The following is a 24,180-nucleotide window of genomic DNA, read 5'->3' on the forward strand; positions in this document are numbered from 1 at the left end:
TTTTTATTATCAATTTCATCATAAAATGCACTTTTTGTGATAAAACTATTTAAAAAACCAGTATGAAAATTTTTAGTGGTCTTAAGCTTTAACTAACAAAATAGGCTGTTTTTAGCATTTTTATAGGGGTTCCAAACATTCGCAGATTCTAACTATTCGCGGGGGGGTCTGGTACGCATCCCCCGTGAATACGGTGGGACCTGTGTATATATATATATATATATATATATATATATATTATATATGTATATATATTATATATATATATATATAGTATATCTAGATATAATGATATGATATTATATATATATATATATATATATATATATATATATATATATAGTGTGTGTGTGTGTGTGTGTTCCAGCATAACTCTGTAATGCATTGAGCAATTTCAACCAATATTATGTAGAAATCACCACTTTGGGGGTAAGACATCACTAGCACGCACCAAAGGCGGTGGATGGGGGGGTTAGTGAGAAGGGAAGGGCTTCCCTGAAACCGGGCTGGTTCTGCCTGTAGACTGTGTAACAAATTAAACTTTATGGATATATCATACCTAATTTTGGTATACATTAGAACTTACTATCTGGAAGAGAATAATGTGGGATAAGACATCAATGGCACCAAAGGGGTTGGGGTTTGGGAAGGGGGTGACAGAGAGAGAGAGTGAGAGGGAGAGGAAGTGAGCGATAAAATAGAGACAGTGTTAGGGAGGGAAAGGATGGACAGGGTTTGAGAGAGAGTGAGAGGGAGAGTAGAGAGGGTTTTAGGGAAAAGATAGAAGGAAAAAGTGAGGTAGGTTTGGAGAGAGAGAGAGTAGGAGGGTGTTAGGGAGAATAAAGAGGGAAATAGAGAGATATTGAGAGTTTATCGGTTGCCATACACTTATCCAAGGCAGTGCCAGACTGGTCACCTAGTACGTGGTTAAATGGTGTGGCGGGATCACAAGCTAGGAAAAACAAGTTGCAAAACCCTCCCCACATTAACCTAATCACTCCTGCTACCCAACCCACCCCAGTTGCACTTTCTTCTTTACACAACAAAATTCATGCAGGACAATTGACCTATAGCTACAAAAAACAAAACAAAAACAAAAACAACACAAAACACACGTACTTACCAACTCTCCAGATACTCCGGGCTATCCTGTGCTGTCCACTGGTCGAGGTCACAAGAGATAGCAACAACAACAACCAAGGACCACAACCCAATAACAACAACAACACAACAACCAAGGACAACGACAACACAACAACAAAAAAAGGAACAATCACAACCCAAGACCACTGCACAAACCACAAGCAACACAAAAAAACAGCAGCACAAAAGGTAACCCACACACCTACCAACAACATTGAAGAATAACAACAGCTCACCAATAACAACCCTTAACAACTCACAACCACACCAAGGAACCACAACAGCTCCCCAACAACAACCTACAACCACAACAACTCACATATAACACAACAGGAACTCGCAAGCACAAGAAGTCCAACACAGGCACAACAATTCTAATAGTGTCTCTCACAGCTTCTGACTAAAGACTGACTCAAAAAAACTCAGATCTCTGATCTCTACCAGCAGACAACCCAGCCAGAACTCACTAACAGCCAATACAGTTGTTAACTATCCATACAGCAATTACACCCTCTCTCTCTCTCTCTCTCTCTCTCTCTCTCTCTCTCTCTCTCTCTCCTCACACACACACACACACACACACACACACACACACAGACATTGTCAAATGGAACTCCATAACTCCTCCATATTTCCACCCCTGTTACATTTGACAACGTCTCCTTTCACTCACAACGCCCACACTAAATAGCCTTCCGCAACACCCACGGATGCTCAGATGCAGGTCCCCTGGATCTTGTTTGAGGGCCCTCATACACACTCAGTTACACCGCCATCAACTTCTCCCAGACCACTTCCAGTCAGACTACCATCACTATCTTCCTCACTACCATCCCCCCAAATCCCATTCACTATCTCATCTACCCCCTCTAACTCTTGTCCGAACATCTCTCGTAACTCTGCCACCAAATCACTTACCTCATTTACACTCCTGCCAAACTCCCGAAGAGACTCATTCATACTGCCAACTACATCCTTACCACCTGATTCCCTTCCCGATGAAACTTCACTAAACCCTGACAATTCAAACCCACACACGCTATATGTATCATTCCTCCCCTCAAAGTCATCTGTATTACACTGCGTAGCCTTATCCACCATTTTTACCCTAACCCCTCTATCATGCAGCTCACGTCTCTCCCTTTCATTCCCTTTCCTTACCTTTTTCCGCTTCCTTCCATACTCAACCAACACCAGCTGCCGTTCTTCCAGACCCATTTGCTCACTGACACTCGGCTCACATTTATTCACCCTCAGCCACTCACTCATCGCATTCTTCCGAACATACTGCCGCACACTAGAGGACCCACCCAACTGAATCCCCTTAACATCTAGTTTCCCGAACTCCCAGCCTGACTCATCCTCTTTCGCCTACACACACTCGCCACATGACCTTCCCTTCCATATTCAACACATTTCGCACGCTGTTCTTTACACATCCTAGTATAATGCCCGTTCTTCCCGCAGTTGCCGCAAACTATGTTCATACGGGTACCCCGACATCCACTAGCTATGTGCCCTGCCTGTCCACACCTATAACATTTAATATCCCTATCTTTCTTGCACTCGCTCACTAAATGCCCCATTTGCCCACACCCGAAGCACGCTCCTAACGACCACCGACATTCATTCTTCCTGTGTCCAGGCTTACCACATCTATAACACTGCTGCTGCTCTTGCTCACAACTAACTGACCTTACTCTTCTGACACTCGCACTCCTATCTCTTTTTGGGCTAACTACACTCACGTTACTTGCCCTAACGCTCCTATCGACCACTCGCCCTGCCATTTGCCTCGTCCCTTCCAAAATTGCCTCCCTATAGCTTCTAAACTCTGGTACAACCTCAGCTACTTCAGTCCTAACACTAACACTTCTACTGTCTTTCATACACCTATCTAACTCGTAATCCTCTACTATTTCTAAAATGTCGTTCCATGTTAACCTTTCATTCGTCCATCGCATTTTCTCCTTACGTTTCAGATTTACAAACTCATATACACTCTCTGGTACAGTCGCCAACAACTTTCACACTAACTCCTTACACTCATTGATCCTTTCTTCCCCAAACTTTTTCTTGGCTAATGTTTCTAACCTACAGACATACATCGACAACGACTCGCCAACATTCATTCTTGCCTCTTCAAAATCTTGTTTTCTCCTATATCTAACGCTACTCTTTATCCTCTCTGCCTGTTCTACAATCCTAGCTTTTACACTCTCATACAGCACATTCCCTACACTCATAATTACCCTATACATATTCAACAAAAATCCTGTCAAAAAGCTACCTAACTCTCTTGCCCAGACTCTCTTGTTATCCCCATACTTTGCCTCACAATACCTCTCATATTCCTCAAAAAAGTCCCCTATGTCCCTACAACCATATTCCTCGTATTGTGCACATCGGGGTACCTCTCTCATATACACAGCCTTTCGTAATTCCCGCTCACTCTCACTTTCGCTACTTCCATTCTGACCCCTCTTTCCTTCTTCCGAATACAGCGAATCCACTTCCATACTCACGTCCATACCCCTGACTACGCTCTTCTTACCCTTCTTCTTGCTACCTACCTGTTTCCACTCACCGCTATCCAAATCACTCTCAGTCCTTTCCCCAATGTATTCTGTCCTAGTCTCATCCTGTCCATCACCCTTACTAATCTTCTTTCCCTTAGTCTTCTTCTTTTCCTCAGCCACTTTCTTATTCTTGTCCTCAGGTTTATCCTTATCCTGTGTCTTCCCCTTCTTTCCCTTACCTATCACAACCAAATCACCTTTGTCACTCGTACTCTCATCCACTCACTCTTTCGCTTTCTTTACCACTCCTGGCCCGTCACAAGACCCAGTAGGCCTACCTTCTACAGCTCCCTCTCCCATGAATCCCTTCATCATTTCCTGCATCATCTCTTGCACTGCATTCATCATTACCCCAAACTTTTCGTCCATTTTCTCAACCATTCTCTCTTCCGCTGCTTTCACCTCTTCTTTCATTCCACTTTTGCACTCCTTAGCATTCCTATCATTTCCTCTAACTCGCTCTTCAGTTCCTCACACTCTACCCTTAACCTCTCATTCTCCACTTCCAACCTTCCCTTAGCTTCCCTCGCCAACCGTAACTCCTCCTTCAGCTTCTCTATCTCCTTCAACCCTTCCATCCTCACTTTCTCTACCAATCACACAACTCACTACCCAATTGCCCTGCAGCTGCTGCACCAACAGTCCCTGTTCGGGCGCCAAAAAATAATGTGGCGGGATCACAAGCTAAGAAAAACAAGTTGCAAAACCCTCCCCACATTAACCTAATCACTCCTGCTACCCAACCCACCCCAGTCACACTTTCTTCTTTACACAACAAAATTCATGCAGGACAATTGACATATAGCTACAAAAAACAAAACAATAAAACAAAAACAACACAAAACACACGTACTTACCAACTCTCCAGATACTCCGGGCTATCCTGTGCTGTCCACTGGTCGAGGTCACAAGAGATAGCAACAACAACAACCAAGGACCACAACCCAATAACAACAACACAACAACCAAGGACAACGACAACACAACAACAAAAAAGGAACAATCACAACCCAAGACCACTGCACAAACCACAAATAACCCAAAAAAACAGCAGCACAAAAGGCAACCCACACACCTACCAACAACATCAAAGAATAACAGCAGCTCACCAATAACAACCCTTAACAACTCACAACCTCACCAAGGAACCACAACAGCTCCCCAACAACAACCTACAACCACAACAACTCACATATAACTCAACAGGAACTCGCAAGCACAACAAATCCAACACAGGCACAACAACTCAATCAACTACTAATATCAAACCCAACAACAATCAGCAACAAACCAATAACAATTAAAAAACACACCACTTGACTGACTATAGCTATCAATGTCTGCACAGACCACTGCCGACACTACTGTCTCTCACAGCTTCTGACTAAAGACTGACTCAAAAAAAAGTCAGAACTCTGATCTCTACCAGCAGACAACCCAGCCAGAACTCACTAACAGCCAATACAGTCGTTAAATACCCATACAGCAATTACACACTCTCTCTCTCTCTCTCACACACACAGACGTTGTCAAATGGAACTCCACAACTCCTCCATAATGGAACAGTCGCTACAGTAATACTTAAATGAAAGGAACAGCCACTCTACTGCGCTCCATTTTCCATTTTAGGAAAAATATTTCGGGCAAGTTATGTGAAGGTCTAGAAATCTGATTTAGCCTTTTTTAGCTGCGCCTCATTAATAACTGCAATACTTAGTTTTGATACGACAGACATTTTGGGACCAACTTTCCCAATTGGCAGTGACATGACATTTTTCTCTTAGTACTCAGAACAACCAGCAGGCAGTTTTAGGATTCATGAAGACCCTGTATCAGACGTGCATGTTCAAGGAGAACGGTTTTTCACAAATAAGCAGGTTATTCTAATAAGGGGGAATTTAAGAGAAAAATAGGATAACAGTCATTACTATCTTTACCAAAGTGATGATTCTGTAATCAATCTCTTGTGCATAGGTTATCGACAGCGTCGTAAAACTACACAAAAGAGTCCTCAGCAGCACGTCTCCCTCCTATACACATCTTGTGCTACTAACCTCCAAATTGTGCACATTTGCCCTTCTTGAATTCCTAGTTCTTAACTTCCAACACCCCTTCACCATATTTAGCAAATACTCTTTTGTCTTTCCATGTAAAGCTTATTTTTTGTTTGTTGTTGCCTAACAGTCATCATAAATGTTCAAGGAACCAAACCACACTAAAACAATGATTAATGTTTGCACCAGTGCTAATTTTTTCCCAGTTTCTCGTTATTTCTACTTCTCAAGCTTAAATTTTTTGTTATCCAGCTGTATGCAAACTGTTCATCTTAAAAGCTTTTATCTTTTACATTGAGCGTTCACACTTCCTTCCAAATAGAGCTGATTCAACAATCCATTCACGCATTTCAACTTCGAGTTTATAGACAATTCTTTACCAAACATTTTGCAGAGATCTTGCTGCCTTTTTTGCTTCACCTATTTTGTTAATGGTATTTTCTTTTATCCTATCGTCATCTGTTACACTTACTCCTAAATTCATATACATATTTAGACGTTGATTAATAATAATGAAAAAGTTAAATTTGTGTAGTAAAACCAGTGTGTAGATAGATACGTTTAGTTATTTTATTTTCAGTTATGTAATATTTCATTTGCTGTTATTTTTATATATTTTAAGGTTACAGGTAGATTTTTTAGAAGATGAGAATGTGAATTTCAGCCAAGGGAGGATTATACTTTATTCTAAGATTATTTTCCAACAGAAATAACTAGTCCTGTATTTCGTACCCTTTATGACCTGCAAACAGCAGCTTTAAAAAAAGGCAGCCCTGCCTTTGAAGTGTCGTCGTTTTTACTCACAGTATTTACTATTTCCTACGACAATTCCGGCTTTTAGAGGCAGAAAGTTTTTTTATATATATAAACGTTGATTTTATTTTTAGAGAATCTGACCATAATCGTAGCTTTTGTCGTCCAAAAACGAAAGTGGAAGAATTATTGTGTGACACTCACGCACGACTGTAAAGGCAATTTTTGACGAAGAAAAATGTTTTGCCCAAATATCAATTAGTTGTCGACATTTTCGTGGAACTTTGGCGCTTAGTCAAAATCTCAAGGCATCCAATTTCTCAAACTTCGTGTCTTCAGCCCAGTCCCTCCTGGCCTGAAGCGAAATTACCTTTTTGGTGCTTATGCCCGGCCGTAAAATTAATGTAAAACGATAAATGTGTCAAAAGTTTTGACTGGATTTCCAAGAGATTTTGATTTTTTTCCGTCTAGGATGACGCGCATGTTGTAAAATTATTGTACCTACTTTCTTTCTGAGGATGACAACGCTCCATGCATTTTTAAGAGGCACACTTGATATTCAAGGGCCTTACAAGAATTAACGATTGTTGGGAGCCAGGGACACTTACCAGGCACAAATATCGCTCTACTTTTTTTTTTATGCTACCTTATGGGGTTCCCAAGAATCTAGAATCCCTGCTGACAAGGTTAGCTTAAACTAATAACCGAAATTTTTCCCACCTTCCTGAAAGTTTTCCAAGTAATGAAATCCTATTTAGAAGCTGCCTCTCCTTTACATGCATTCAAATGTGTGATAGAGAGGAGGAAGGCCTGGCAAGGGCAGAGATGAGAAAGTTGAGATGGACGGATCCTTGGAGTATCGTTGCATGGAAGAATTGAAAGTGAACAATTAAAAAAAAAGAAAAAGGATGGGTGCTTGTAGAATAACAGATAAAGCCATGAAAAGTTATGTAACCAGTCTCAAAGAATCAGAGGTATTGGTTACAATGTGCCTTGTAAAATACAGTGTGAATAAAAACCCCATTCGGAGAAAAATTTACGATATTAATTGAGAAATATTTTTTATCAAGGCCAATATTTGTGCAATTCGAGTTCTGTTAATTTATTCTCTTGTGACAGAGAAGCTTGTATGATCATCTTGTGTGTAGAACGAGAGAGGAAGAGTTTGTTAATCGATCAAAGATCCTGTAATTGTTTAATATATCCTTAGATGTTTACCACGTGTAACAGTGACACTTAATATGAACGCAGTGGGTTATGATGTATTAAAATGTCATAACTATTTTCTTCTTTTTCTCTGTACCGTTAAGGCATTAGTTGGAACTCGCCAGTAATTGACAAGACCTTTGTATAATTATTTTTATTTTTATTTCGATGTTTATAGAATGCTTCAAAAGTGAATTTTCTCTGTATAAATGACTGTACTAGCAGGCAACATATTTATTGTTTATATTTAATTTTCAGAAATTTATATTGAAGTGTCCTATGTTAATATGTAGATATCTTATACATTCGTTTATTTTCCAGGGGAACACCTCCCTCAGCAGGTAAGTGTTCTGCCACTCGCTACTGAGCCAAAGAAGGGAATGCCAGCGACAGCTTCGTTGACATTCTCTTGGAGAAAAAATTACAGTCATTTTATTATATAAAATGAAAATTTTTAAAGGAGAGTTGGTCGAAATTTACATATGCTTTTATATAAAAAAATAATGTACATTAAGTAATGAATTCCTTTGATTTAGTTCATTTTTTCCAGTCTAGAGGATATATTTTGTATTTTGAATTCTATCTTAGCTTTGTATACGGAGATGTTACACAAATAGAAACCCTTATATTTTACATTTGTTGACCAAAGCACTGGCGCCAGATACCGGCAGGTGTTAGTTTGTGAGTAAGGTAGGATATTTTGTATGTCGGTATTTACATTTTGTAAACATCTTTTGTTGTTTTTGATTACTATGTTTTTCATTATCCATTGTTTTATGTGCTGTTTTTATGTTCATATTGTATATTTTACTGTATTTACTTTTTTATATTGTAGAAATATGACTTTGCTCATGTAGTGATTGGTAGAATGGATAATCCAGACTGAAAAATTCAATTTCGGGGTTCACAAGCCAAGAATTCAGTACCTGCAATATGGAGTCTTGCTCCATCATTGCTTAAATAATGACATACTTAATAAAGTTTTCAGTTTGGGAAAATCTGGATTATCCAAGTTCGAAACGTACGTTTCCACCGCTAAAGGGCAAGCAAAGGTATGTGTGTGTTTTTGGTTCCATTTATACTCAATATACTGAACCCGTTTCTATGTTATGTACAATTTGCTGGTACTTTATTGCTGCTTTTGCGTAATTCTGGTTAGTTTATTGCTAATTTCATGGAAAGGTTTAGTAACTAATTGCTGCTTTGGCATTAGTGCGGGATAATATCTTGCTGTTTGGCATTAATGCTGGGTAATGCATGGCTACTTTGGCGGTTATGCTGTGTAATACATAGCTTCTTTAGTGTTAGTGCTATGTAATACATTGCCGTTTTGGCATTAGTGCTGGGTAATATACATGCTGCTTTGGCGTTAGTGCTGGGTAATATACATGCTGCTTTGGCGTTAGTACTGGGTAATACAAAGCTGCTTTGGCGTTAGTACCGGGTAATGCATAGCTGCTTTGGCATTAGTTCTGGGGAATACATGGCTGCTTTGTCGATAGTGTTGGGTGATACTTAGCCGCTGGGACGTCCTGCTGGGTAATTTATTACTTGTCTTGGCGTTAATGATGGGTAGTTTACTGCTGCTTTTGCTAGAGAGGACTTGCAAGTTCGATCAAAAGCAGTAATTGCTTTTTGCTGCTCCTGATTTGTGAAGGGAGTGAGACGCTTCAAGGCCGGCAAGCTGTCTTCTAAGTCAAGTGCAAGGCTGAAAGGATTGAATAATCGGTTAGTATATTTTGAATGATTTGTTTACCTTTCTTATGATATATAATGTGGAATATAATTAAATACAGCTTCACGATAAATAACTTTAGCTTTCCTCTTTATTAAAGGTTTCGTAAAGTAACTTGTTTACAAAGTACTTCTCTTTTTTCGCATGTTAACTTAAGGCATTTATGATTAGGAATTTAGAATTTTCTGTATTTAACCTGTGTAAAGTCATTTTTTCCTTTCTACCTTTCAGCTGATGTGGTCAGGCATATATACAACTACTTCTAAGGGACAGTGGAGAGGATTGTTACTTAATCTCTTGTTGTAAAGGTAAGCCCTGCATTTGTGTATATGAATGTATTTAAGAGCATTGTGATATGTGAAGTTGACACTGCTGTTATTTTATGGATAAATTATTGTTTGAAATATGCATATTGCATACAACAGTGCCTATCCAGTCATGCTTGTTACATTGCCACCATATCTTGTACTCATGTTTTGACAGCTGTTACAAAACGTATAAAAACTTTTATTGAGGCATCTAAAATTATATCTTCTTTTGCTGAAGAATAATTGTGACGTTATCTTTCTCTTATTTGGGAAATGAATCAGGCTATCATTATATGGCTTCTGCTGCACATTGTAGGGCCTACTTAATGTTGGTTCATCGTGGCGAATATTGCTTTTCGCCCTTTGTTATTTCATCGTTTCTCTTCTTATATAGTTGACCCATTCCTATGCTTTGTCTTTTTCAAGTGTTCCCTCCACCTTCGAGAGAGATTCTTTATTAGTACAGTACAGATTGCTATAACAGTCAGTTACATTCATTCACGGAGCTTAGCCAATATCCAGTAAGTAGTGGGATGCCCCTAGGGTCCGCTGTAGGCATTACTTGACTTTATTCAAAACAAATCAACAATACACTATACACTGGGTACTGTACGCAAAGCTTTCCAAGACTACATGTATCGAACTGCCTAGCTAGACTAGCCAATCCTGGATATTTCGATTAGCACTATAATCGGATGAAATTCAGTTATTTACAGTACCCAAAGAGAGGCATTTAAATAACGTAATTTGCTAATTGCATCCAAAAACACTTCCAATTGGGTTTCGTATTGCTAACAACCAACCGACTAAAAATGATTGCTTTCAGCTGTCTTGTTTAGCATAGGATCACTTGGAACTTTCTAAAGGCCTTTCAACAAGTTTCCAGAAGCATATAACACTTACTAGTACACTGCTGACTACCTGCCTATACAAGTACATTTTGCTGAATACTTGTGGATGTTAGCACCCAACAAAACAAAACAGGCCATGTTTCAATTTGCCAAAAGGCTTCTTTATCAATACATATTTCCATAATTTTGAAAAGTGCAATGTCAATGTAGGATGCCTCACCGTACGAGTTGGTGAAGCGGCCCTTATGATAGCTTGTGAGCTAGTCCTGTTAGCTTACTGACAGAAGTTCTGAAGTAATAGGAACTGTGAACGTCTGGTATATGTAGAATATGTACCCAACAAAGTGTTCTTTAAAAGGTGGTGTGCATTATATATATATATATATATATATATATATATATATATATATATATATATATATATATATATCTTTAAAAGGTGGTATGCATTATATATATATATATTATATATATATATATATATATATATATATATATATCTTTAAAGGTGGTGTGCATATCTTCTATCTATATATATATATATATATATATATATATATATATATATATATCTATATATATATATATATATATATATGTATATATATGTATATTATATGTATATATATATATATGTATATATATATATATATATATATATATGTCTATATAGTATAAATAAATATCTCTATATATCTATATATCATATACCTATATGCTCTATACTCTATATATATTATGTTGTGTGGTTGTGTATATATATATATTATATCCTGAATCTATAGTAATATCTATATATATATGTATATATCTATATCTTACTATATATATTATATATATCTTCTATATCTATATATCCTATCTATATATCATACATCTATATATTTATTATCATATATATATATCTATATATATTTATATCTCTCATAATATCTATATTATTTCTATATATATATATATTATCTATATCTATCTAGGGAGTGTGTATATAGATATATGTATAGATATATCGTAATTAGATAATTACATATGCCATCTATATGATATTTATAGGCAAGCTAGAGGTTAATTATATATATTACATCCAATATATACCATATTACCATACTATAGATCATATATATATATATATATGTGTGTGTGTGTATTATATATACATAATATAGATATATTAGAGTATATTATATATTATTTTATGTATTATATTGATATAAGTATATTATTTAATATTATTATTTAAATATATATATATATAATATACTAAATATATATATAGAAATATATATATATCATATATATATATATATTTATAAGTATATTATTTATATATATATAAAATATACACTATAGTATTTATAATATATTATCTATATAGAGAGAAATATTTATAGATTATTTTAGGTATATATATATTATATTTAATATAGTATATGTATATGTATATATACTATATATATATATAAGATATTATTGTGTGCTTTTGGTGTGTGGTGTTATATATAATATAGCTTGATGATAAATAATAGTGCCAAGGCCAGGAGGAACATTCTTTATTTTACGAGCTTTCGAGGTTTAAAACCTCATCATCAGACTGAAAAAATGACAAGGATGAGAAATCACTAAAAATTACATTAAAATGAATTGTCGTACTAATAGCTCCAGTAAAAACATAAAATAAAACAAATATCCCATTCAAGCTAAAAGTTATGAAAAAACTAAAACAAACGCCACACTTACAAAAATAAAAATAAGACGAAAGGTAACAAACTACCACTCAAAAATAAAATGGCTAACCACCGACTTTGTGTACCTACTATGAAACTATACGATAGCTAGTTGAATACCGGAATAGTTGTTTAATTCTGGTTTCATCCTCTTAATAAACAACGACTCTGAAATTAAAAGGTACAGTGTATTTGAGCAAAAAGACAGTATATACTCTAAAATTATGGATTTTAAGAGTACTGTCTTTTTGCTCAAATAGACTGGACCTTTTAATTTCAGAGTCGCTGTTTATTAAGAGGATGAAACTGGAATTGAACAACAGCTCGTCCGGTATTCAGCTAGTTATCGTATAGTTTCATAGTAGGTACACAAAGTCGGTCGTTAGCCATTTTATTTTTGAGTGTGGTAGTTTGTTTACCTTTCATCTTATTTTAATTTTGTATGTGTTGCGTTTGTTTTAGTTTTTTCGTAATTTTTAGTTTGTATGTGATGTTCGTTTTATTTCATGTTTTTACCGAAGCTTTTAGTAAGACAATTCATTTACGTAAATGTAATTTTTAGTGATTTCTCATCCTTGTCATTTTTTTAGTCTGATGATGAGGTTTTAAACCTCGAAAGTCGTAAAATAAAGAATGTTCTTCCTGGCCTTGGCATTATTATTTATCATCAAGCTAAGATTTCCAAGTAGCCGCCCAATTACTGAGACTATATATATATATATATATATATATATATATATATATATATATATATATATATATACACATATATGTGTGTGTGTATGTGTGTGTGTGTCTATATATATATATATATATGTATGTATACTCACATTCAGTTGTATTCTCAATCAATATATATATATATATATATATATATATATATATATATATATATATATATATATATATATATATATATATCTCACAGCAAAACTCTCCACATACGTATTGAGCAGCTTGCTTTTGATGAAATGTATCGATGTTATGAATGATTTTCCAAGGGTATTTTATTCACGTCAGTCTTTCAGTAAATCCTGTTATATGTTCGGTAGCTGCCTCTTTTTAGGAATCTTCTATTGAAAGTTTAAAGTGAGTGAAAGCGGTTACAATATTCAAAACATTAACAACTGATAAAGGTTCCTAGCTTTCTTAAAATATTGGTTTATTGAATGCTCCCACTATATGCCCTATTAGTAATTAAATGCCCATCATGTGGTCTTGTAATTCAAGGAAACTTCTATACCACTGATTTTAGCATTTCCAAATGTTTAATCCAAATTGCCCATTAAAAAAATTCTCCATAATTACGTTAATAATTTTAAGTTAACTCTCAGAGTGGAATACACAAGCTGCCATTTGTGTTTAAGTAAGGATTTCTGTATTTTTCTGCCTCCATTTTTAAAAATAGGTTTCTTCCTCTTAAGGAGTCTCACAAATGTACAGAGCTCACATAGCCTTTTTAGGTCACTGAGATGATTAATGGTAAAAAGAAACGTATCTTCAAAGACCGTAAACCTCTCCCGAAAGGCATATGACTCGCGTTCAAAGGATACAGGTAATGGTCCCTATTCAGTTACTATTTGAATACTTTCTCGTTTTGAAAGAAAAAGACTGACTTTTTAAAATTAGGAAAGCTAGACTGACCTTTGATGAAACGATGTTATTTTTTCTTTATGTAAATTGGGTTCAAGTTATGTACAGGTTATCTATATGTTTATGAATGCAAACATTAATTAGTATAGTGACGACAGTTCAATTATAATACGTGTGTGTCTGTGTGTGTGTGTATAACTGAATCAAGAAAGTTTGGAACGTGATAAATGCATAAATAAAGGTATTAGTGTTTCACTTTGCTTCGTGGCTTATACCTTTTATGTATGTATGTATTAATATTATATGATATATATAGATATATAAATATATATATATATATCATATATATATATATGATATATATATATATATATATATATGATATATATATATATATAATATATATATATATAAAATATTATTTAGATATATATATATCATATTTTGTTATTACGATCACAAGTAACACGTGAAGATTGTATATCAAGAGACAGCAGGAAAAATGAAAATCAGCAGCACCTAGCGCCTTCGTGTATTCTTGATACACCTCATCAGGGTACAATATATATGTACCCTGATGAGGTGTATCAAGAATACACGAAAGCGCTAGGTACTGCTGATTTTCATTTTTCCTGCTGGCTCTTGATATATATATATATATATATATATATATATATATATATATATATATATATATATATATTTTATATGTATATTAAATCACGAAAAGGTAAAAACATGATGATTATGAAAATAAAGTTGCAGGCATGAAATATCACTTTAATGGTTGATGGACATAGTGAGATAAACTTATCTTTCTCTAACAGACTAAATCCAGAAAGTATCAGTGCACTCTGTAATAGAGCAATTTTCTTCTTTGTTCAGTCATTGGAAGTGTTTGTTGTATGCGATGCTTTGCCCTGAAAGAATGGCTTTCATTACGTTGCCTGCTTGTAGCGTTACAGATTGCTGTTGGCCCTTCAAAAAAATCTTGAAATCGCCGGGAGAGTCGAGGTAAGGTTATATTTGACATGTATCATGGATGGATACAGTAATGTACAATCAACCTTACAAGATATGGTGACTTCCCAAATCTAGCTGAAGAAATACGCAAATTTTCGGAAGATGGTGTCCAGAAGTTTGGTCCGCAAGATTAGGGCAAAAGGCTGTGAGGACATTGGACAGTTGACCTTGATCTAGTTTCTCTAGCAAAAGGGTTGTTGGTGTGAATGCACATGGTTCTGACTGGAAGGCTGTTGCTACAAGGTTCGCAGGCTTGCATAAGGTTGCAGACTGTAAGATGTTTGAGAGGTGGCCGTTTCGGTTCAAGATACCACATGGTATTTATAACAAGACTCATGGCAAAGCGTTGGATATTTCCCTGGAGGGAATAGAGGAATTTTGCCAGGTGTTGCAAGACTTGATGGGAGAAGGTCTTGTTGTAGGACAGATCTATAATGCTGGCAAAACTGGTCTATTCCATAGCGCCTTACCAATACCTTGGCTGATGAGAAGGGTTTCTTAGTAATTGGGTCTGCTTTGTTATGTATAATTGCTAATAGTAGCCATCATTGCAAACCAGTGTTAGTTGGACATGCAAAGGAATCACGTCCCCTGTGTGGGTTGAGTAGGCTCCCAGTGATTTGGTATCGTACAGCAAACTCTTGGTTTACCTCCAAGATCATAGGTGATTTTTTCCTAGTCACTTATGTCAGGATGTTGTTTATCAGACACAGGACCCTAGTATTGCTAGTTCGTTTTTAATGTGAATGTACATGGTGCTGACTGGAAGACTGCTGCCACAAGGTTCGCAGGCTTGCGTAAGGTTGCAGACTTTAAGGTGTTTGAAGGCATTGCTAGTTTGTTATTGGTGTGAATGTACATGGTGCTGACTGGAAGGCTGCTGCTACAAGGTTCGCAGGCTTTCATAAGGTTGCGGACCGCGAGGTATGTGAAAGCTGGCCGTTTCTGTTCAAGATGCTACTTAGTATTCTAACAAGACTCATGGCAAAGCGTTGAATGCTTCCCAGGAAAGAATAGAGGAATTTTGCCAGATGTTGCATTTTTTAGTAATTGGGTCTGCTTTGTTATTGGTAGCCATCATTGCAAACCAGTGTTAGTTAAACATGCAATGGAGTCACTGGAAGTACAGGAAGCAGATGTCGACCTGGATGACAGCCGAGTTGGAGGAAGGGAGAAGGACTAGTAAGCCTTCTCACAAGGTTTTAAAAGTCCAGCCATCGTAAGCACTGAGTGCTCATTAAATCTGGCCATGGTTTCATTTTTTTTTTCAGTCGGACCAAAAGTTTGCAGGTTTTTTTTCTGTTTCAAGTATTTTAGTGTTAAAGGTAACTATAATGTTTAATGTCTTCAGCAAGGAAAAATATGAAAGAAGAAGTAATAACCATGTTTAATGGGTAGTGTACCAACTGTATTGTATGCTGCGTACAAGATAAAAAGGGTTCGCTTTTTTTAAGCATATTTATACAGTATATTTTGTTACAAATATGGGAAAATCAGCTAGCTAATTGCCTATTGCAACAATTTTCAATTTAAAGTGCGATGGTTGTTGTTTTTAAGCTATTTTGTCTTTAGTTTATGTGGTATTGACAAGCTAGGGGAGCAGGGTACAGAGTTACTGTTTTATTACTGTGGTGTTTTATTTGGCTATACTATCTGCATTTTGCCCTTATATATATATATATATATATATATATATATATATATATGTATATATATATATATGTGTGTGTGTGTGTATGTTTGTTTGCATGTGTGTAGTTGTGTACATATGTATTTATGATTTGTATCATTTGAATATCAACGCCATATAGATTATAAAAATGATGTAGTTAAGTCATTTAAGTAGCTATATTAAGAAGAATATTCTAAAAGAAAACAAAGTCCACATTATTCAGTTTCCTCTAATTCTCCATCATTACTGTATTTATACGGCTTAGTTAAACGCAAGATGAAAATAATCCTCCGAGATCGAATGTTAACCCTCTAAGCTCGGTATCAGATAAAATGTCAAAATAACTTGCAAAATTGGGGATGCCATTATTAGGGACTAAATCATGCATGCACAGCACCCATTTATCATTTTATAGACATGACAAAAATTAAATTGCATTGCGATCATTGATGACTCCTAGTTAGTAAGTTTTGATGTTTGTTCATTATTTACTGAAGTCCAATTGAATGTTAGTGAGTAAAATTTTTAAATTCCTTAATGTGTGTATTATTACTATTTAAGTTAATTTCCAATGGAAAATTTTTGTAAACAAATGCTCTAGCACCAGTTCTCTCAAATATACAAATGGCGTCTTTTGAAAACCATTTTTATTACCGAGGTTATTCAAATACCAGTACTATGGGTTAGGTATATAGATGATGTTTTGGTCATTATTATTTACGACGATGTAGATGTAAACCTCTATGGAAAGTGCAATTACAAAGTCCTGTCAGTCAAATTTTGCTTTTTAGATATTGTTATTGGATGTAAAGTTTCATTAAGTTTATATATAAAAAGCCATAAAAGAATTTTTCAGGACAACATATTAATATAGAAGATTTTGTATTCTGTGGAGGATTCCAACGAGCATTACGTGTTACCAGTCCTGAATTCATGGATAACAAACTACAGAAGATTAGAAATATATGTCGGGCCTTATGTTAACCAGCTCACATTTTGGGTAATTGCAACGGTAAAGCTGTGAAGACACTATAATGAAAGTGACAGGAAGCCATAGTTATCTATGAACGCCTGTTATTTGCCTTATTTCATCGGCTTAAAGTAAATTAATATATTACTGAAAACGTTTAACGTAAATGTAGTCTTTTTAGATAATAAACCAATAAAAATCAAATTTATCACATCAGAGTAGCAACATTACTTATAAAATCTTGTGAATGGACTGGGATTCAAAAATAATTTTATTCTAGCCAGACTAATAAGAAATGAATTACCAAAATAAATCAACATAGATATTCAACTAGAACTAGCCAAAAAATCAAATAACATAGGATTGATAAAATTATGTTATGCCCAGAAATATCCTTGATTATGGATTAATATAACGAAGGAAATAGTTTATTTAAAGCCAGTTTTCATATTCTTGACCACAATACGCAAGATGTTCGAAGGATATTTAAAAGAAATTAGAGGATGTCAGTTATCCAGGTTAGTGCCATTTGGCCTACTTTATTTTATCCAGGTACCTAAGTGGTTCATTATCTTCATGGCCAGATATCCTGATATAAATACACATACATTATATATATATATATATATATATATATATATATATATATCTATATATATATATATATATATATATATATATATATATATATATATATATATATATAATATATATATATATATATATATATATATATATATATATATATATATATATATATATATATATATATATATATATATATATATATGTGTGTGTATATATAAAATGTGCATAGCGGTGTGCGCTTTATTGACAGCCTTATGCTTTTCCCACAGCTAGGTTGTTGAATTCATCCTTTTCCTTTCATAAGACAAGGAAAGGAAGCCGCCTCAGTGGCGTGGTTGGTTTGGTGTTTGCTTCTCACCTCGGTGGTCGCGAGTTCGATTCCCGGCCATTCCATTGAGGAGTGAGAGATATGTATTTCTGGTGATAGAAGTTCACTCTCGACGTGGTTCGGAAGTCACGTAAAGCCGTTGGTCCCGTTGCTGAATAACCACTGGTTCCATGCAACGTAAAAACACCATACAAACAAGGAAAGGAGGGGGAGAGTAAATCAGGTTTACTACGTGAGCGAGTTTTGACTCACTCCTTGACGTGATGACTTTCTCCTCCGAGTTATTCTTGGAAAGAAATATTACTCGCACTTTATTTTTGTTAGCTTCTTCCAGTTTTGCTTCTTATTGCTGTTGTCCTTTCCAGTGTTCCCTATGTTAGGTTTTAAACAGAGATCCTTTGATCTGGTTTGTCCCAGATTTTTCCCGATCTTCTTTTTGTGGAACTCATCATCCTTAGATTGATACTCATTGTGTATTTGATTTAACTGTTTATCTGGACTCTTAAATATTTTGTATTATCTGAAATTTTGGGCCACTGAAACACATTTTTGCTTCCTGCGTTCTTGTATGTAGACATATTTGCAATCTGTTGTTATTTTCTAGTAACTCATCCAAATTGCGTATTCTTTGGTAGAATGATCATGATTATTTCAAAATTTTGCCATAATTATATTTGTTGAGGTACACTGTACATATTTAAGAGCTTATTAAGGTCTTCCCCCCTTACACATATTCTATTAAAATAAATTTATTTCAGAATACATCATATATGTCAATATGCCATATACAAATATGATTCCTTCCCAGAAAAGTAAGTTTCTGTATCATTTCACCGGATGTTGTCCAAAACATTAGTTTATTACAATTTATTAAGTGATTGAGGATGAGGGTCAACGGGGTCACGTGATATGCAGTAAGAGAGAGATATATATATATATATATATATATATATATATATATATATATATATATATATATATATATAAGTGGAAAGTCGTATAATGTTCCAGTTTTTCTCTAAAACAGTCGGTGTATCTTGTTGCGGTTACTCGTTTTCCCTTTTTCACAAAATCCAGTGTAGATAATCTTGACTAGCACTTTGTTCTTAGAAGTTTATTATGGAGATTACTATTGCCAAAGTGCAGATTTTTTTTTTTTTAAAGCTGTGGCCGCTGGGACGTTACAATTTAATGCTCTTCTCTAACCCAAGATGAAGACGGATAGATAGAAGGGAAGAAGAGTAGAACTCAACTATAATGGCAGCTTGTGGTAAATATTTGTCTCTGAACGGGAGCAATGTTGCAAGGGTCGGCAAATACAGAATTAGAGAGGAAATTGCAAAGCTTGTCAATCGAAGGAAGAAAGTAGTCAGTGAACCGTGCAGTCGGGGGTTAGCAATTTGCATTGAGTAGATGCATGAAGAAATGGGCTCAACAAGACTGGCTTGAAGGGTAGAGGCTCCGTAACCAATCCTTTTAAATATGAAACTTTCTTGGGAGATTCAACAATATTTATTGATCGGAACGGGGACTGTAAATAATGTAAGTCAAACACATGGTTTCATTGTGTGTCGTCTTTGTCATTGTCTTGTTTATTGATAGGAAAGTAAGTTTATGACATGTTTTTAGAAATAAAAGACAATGAGTAAAAGGGAGCATGAAAAATCCCATGTGAAGAATACGTTTGAACAGGGTTTTCATTTGTTTTCCACATATTTCATTAGACATCCATAATTTTCGTCAGAGAAGCTAAGCTCTCTCTCTCTCTCTCTTCTCTCCTCATCCTAATTCTCTTCTCTCTCTCGTCTCTCTCCTCTCGTCTCTCTCTCTCCCTCTCTCTTCTCGTCTCTCTCTCTCTATCTCTCTCTCTCTCTCTCTCTCTCTCTCTCTCTCTCTCTCTCTCTCTCTCTCTCTCACAGAAATTAAATAAATAAGACTGCAATCAGCTAATACCATTGAACGCTTCGAGAACCAGACCATGAAACAACCGAATTAGTTAATTACATCCGAAATCTCAAAGAATTTTTTGCTTCCCGCGCTTTGAGCGAGTCGCCAAAGGGAGACAAAGTCCGTCATAGATGACCCCCTAAAAATTAACATTAAAAGTCCACTTCATTTACTTTTCATCGACATTTGCCACAAAAGATCTGTAATTCACCGGCATTGCTGATTTGCATCTATTTCATCGTCCAGGTAATCAATTAATTAGTCGTAAATGAATTCGTGTTCCATAGCGAATCATCTCTTGTGAATAGTCTTTATGATGCAAATGCCACTTATTATTCGGGATTTTCTACCTTGTTGGATCTCCTGGTATTCTTTGGGAATGCGGTGAAAAATGATTGAGGTTTAACGCAATAATAGCGGATACTGCACAGTTCCGCAAATTAATTTTGAATAGCTTCATCATCCAACGGAGTTATATACTTTTGTTAAGGTTTATTTTATCTCTTTGTTATGCTAAGTCTATTAGATGTATTGTCCCCGTATCGGACGCGAGTGAAGTATTAGATTTTCAGTTATGGGAATAGATAATTATAATAAATGGACAACAGATCTCCGTGTAACGAAATATTGAAGAATATGGTAATGGAGTAAGATGACTTCGTTCTTATCTCATGTGAACACAATTATCGTTAAATAATTTTTTACATGTAATACATTTTTTGTCCACTAACGTAGTTAATTGTTCATAAGTAACATCAGCATTTCTAGTATGCACATCATATAATAGTTATGCAAAGCTATATTTCTTCAAAGACAAAAACCACAGACTTTGCGAAATCACATTCCTCCGCAGGCGGGTTTTAGGTATCGTCAGTATTCGTGTTAAGTGTATCGTTGCCAGATTGTTGAAGGCAAAAATGTGGCATTAGTGACAGTAGAGATTGGATACAGAGTTTCCTCTAGTCTAGCTTTACTGGCTTGTGTGTGTATATGTATATATATATATATATATATATATATATATATATATACATGTATATATATATATATGTATATATATATATATATATATATATATATATATATATATATATATATATATATATATTTCCAATTTGTGGGCTTTCATGTTTATATTTTAATCTTTAGGTCCTTAAGAGACGATATACGCATTTCCTGGATGACATTTTATGTTCCGCTATTGCTGCTAACTTGCGCTGGGTACGATGCACGAACAGTGGTTGCGGTTACGATTGTTTGAACAGTGTTGAATTCGCAGACCTTTTACGTAGACGCATTACTTGTTTTTACAAGTATTTTAAGTGATTTAGAGGTAATTTATCTCACGTACTGTATACAGGAGTATGTTCTTAGTTATGCATTCTTATGCAAATACCCTGTATTATGCCATTTTATACAGTCGTTTGAGTTAGTCAAAAGCCGAGTATACGCTCGCACACACACACGCACACACACTCACATATAGTAGGTATATGTGTGAGTGTTGGTGTTTTTTGTGCGTATGTATGTGTGTGCTTTTCTTTGTTTATATTCTCAGACCTATGAGCATATTAAATAGCTCTCTCTCTCTCTCTCTCTCTCTCCTCTCACTCTCTCATCCTCTCTCACTCTCCTCCTGTCGCTCTCAGCCGCCCAATCTTCCGCCATCTCTTTTCTCTCTCTCCAATCCAAACTCTCCCTTTCTTCTCTCTCTCCTCTCTCTCCTCCATCTCTCTCTCTCTCCTCGTCTCTCTCTCTCTCTCTCTCTCTCTCTCTCTCTCTCTCTCATGAAATTGAAGAACAGTGGGAAAACATTCATTCTTGGTTGCTATTATCGACCAGCCTTTACTTTGATGAATTTTGTTTGCTTTCCTAGATGGGAAGCGAGTTAACGAATCAAGTAAGTAGATTTTAAGATCTCGGTTTCGTTGCACAGTTGGAAGAAGCTTTTGTCCCCGGAACTTTTCTTCATTATTGTCCAAGGACAATTATCGGATGGTGAGGAAAAACAAGAGAGAGAGAGAGACTTCATTTTCCCGAGAACAAATATAAAAGTTTTCCCCGGCCAGAAATGAAGTCTCGGGGTGATAATCTTCCTCATATCAGGGAAAACATTAAGAAGCGACTCGTGCTCTCTGGTCTTTTATTGTTATATAATTCGCTCTCCGAATCGTTGACTGTACATCATGTAAGATATTTATTTTCGTCACTGGCATCTTTATAATCGCTTTTATTAGTTTCCCCCTCTTCTCCGGCATATCAAGTGAAAGGATAGGGCTTTTGGGCCCATCCCGTTGATGACAGAATGGAAAAAAAAAATATTCCCAAATTAATTCAGAAACATGTCAAAGGAAACCTTTGAAGCGAATTGTGATTGAGAAAGGACGTTCGTTGTACTGTATGTAATTTATACTCTATCATGTGTGTATATATGTGCGTTTGTGTGTGTGTGTGTCAGAGAGAGAGAGAGAGAAGAGAGAGAGAGAGAGAGAGAGAGAGAGAGAGAGAAAGAAAGAAAGAAAAAGTTATATCTCCCCTGCCGGGTTTTAGCGGTTTTTAGAAAAACATTGGAATGAGAGCAGTCAAGACTAGGGACAATTTATATCCGTACCAATATCATTTGTTTTATTGCGCCCCTTTCAACAGAGCGACACTTCAATTCTATCCGTTAAATTTTTCCTTTTAATTTTACTGGACAATAGATTACGTAAAGGGCAAGGCTTTCAGTTGTCGTATATATATTATATATATATATAATATATATATATATATATATATATATATATATATTATATAATTATATACATATATATAATGTGTGTGAACATATAATATATATACGTGCATATATATATATATATATATGGAGGAGTAGATATAGATACATAAAATGTATGTGTTGTGTGTAACATGCATTGTGTCCATATATTGTAACTGTAGCAAACTTTTGTTATGCCTAACTTTCGTCCTTCCTGGGATTATCACTGAAACTATTGGCTCTTATACATCATACTATGCAGAATGAAGTTAATGGCCCTTCTTTCGAGCTTCGAACAGTATGTAATTTTGCTCGAGTCTGATATCACCGTCTTTATGACGGTATGGGTACACAATGCGTGTGTGTGTGTGTGTGTATATATATATATATATATATATATATATATATATATATATATATATATATTATATATACATACAGGGTGTAACACGCTTTTATGCATATATTTTGGGCAGAAAATGTCGTATAAACATGCATTTGGAGGCTCGTTTGTCGGTGAGGGGAAATTTAAAATAACCGTCATCATTAGTGCTGCTTACAGGTGGTGATCAGAGTAGCCTGTGATGTGCGGGGGAGGAGATGGGGTGGGTTGAAGTGAATAAGGCAAGTTGATTGATAGTCTTTTAAATGTAATTCTTTTCCTTGCAAGTAATCTAATTTAAACAAATAGCTAACAGCGGTAATTTATGACTTCACGTATCAAGTATGTAGCAACATTTGTCATGGAATTGAACAGGAATCATGACTAGGTCTTAAAATCTTTGAAAGGGGCCTAATGAATAAGCAAGCCTACCTTTGATGGATGGAAGCGTCAGTTAGGCTTGCTTTTGCTTTTTCTTTTTTATCGTTGAATACCACAGATAGGGAGGGAAATGGATTCAGTGATGCATGCGTTTTTTTCTTCAAAACCTAAATAGTAAATTTTAT

At 35.5% G+C, this 24,180-nt stretch overlaps 1 protein-coding gene across 1 annotated transcript in view; it reads left to right on the forward strand.

Moving 5' to 3' along the window:
* The window catches only part of LOC135198034 (uncharacterized), a 560,205-nt gene that overhangs the window by 34,608 nt on the left and 501,417 nt on the right, over positions 1-24,180 (forward strand). The window contains exon 3 of the mRNA XM_064225396.1: positions 8,057-8,076. Coding sequence (XP_064081466.1) covers positions 8,057-8,076 — 20 coding nt within the window. The remainder of the gene's footprint in view (positions 1-8,056; positions 8,077-24,180) is intronic.

The sequence above is a fragment of the Macrobrachium nipponense genome, chromosome 21 (genome assembly GCF_015104395.2).
Source record: "Macrobrachium nipponense isolate FS-2020 chromosome 21, ASM1510439v2, whole genome shotgun sequence".
NCBI lineage: Eukaryota > Metazoa > Arthropoda > Malacostraca > Decapoda > Palaemonidae > Macrobrachium > Macrobrachium nipponense.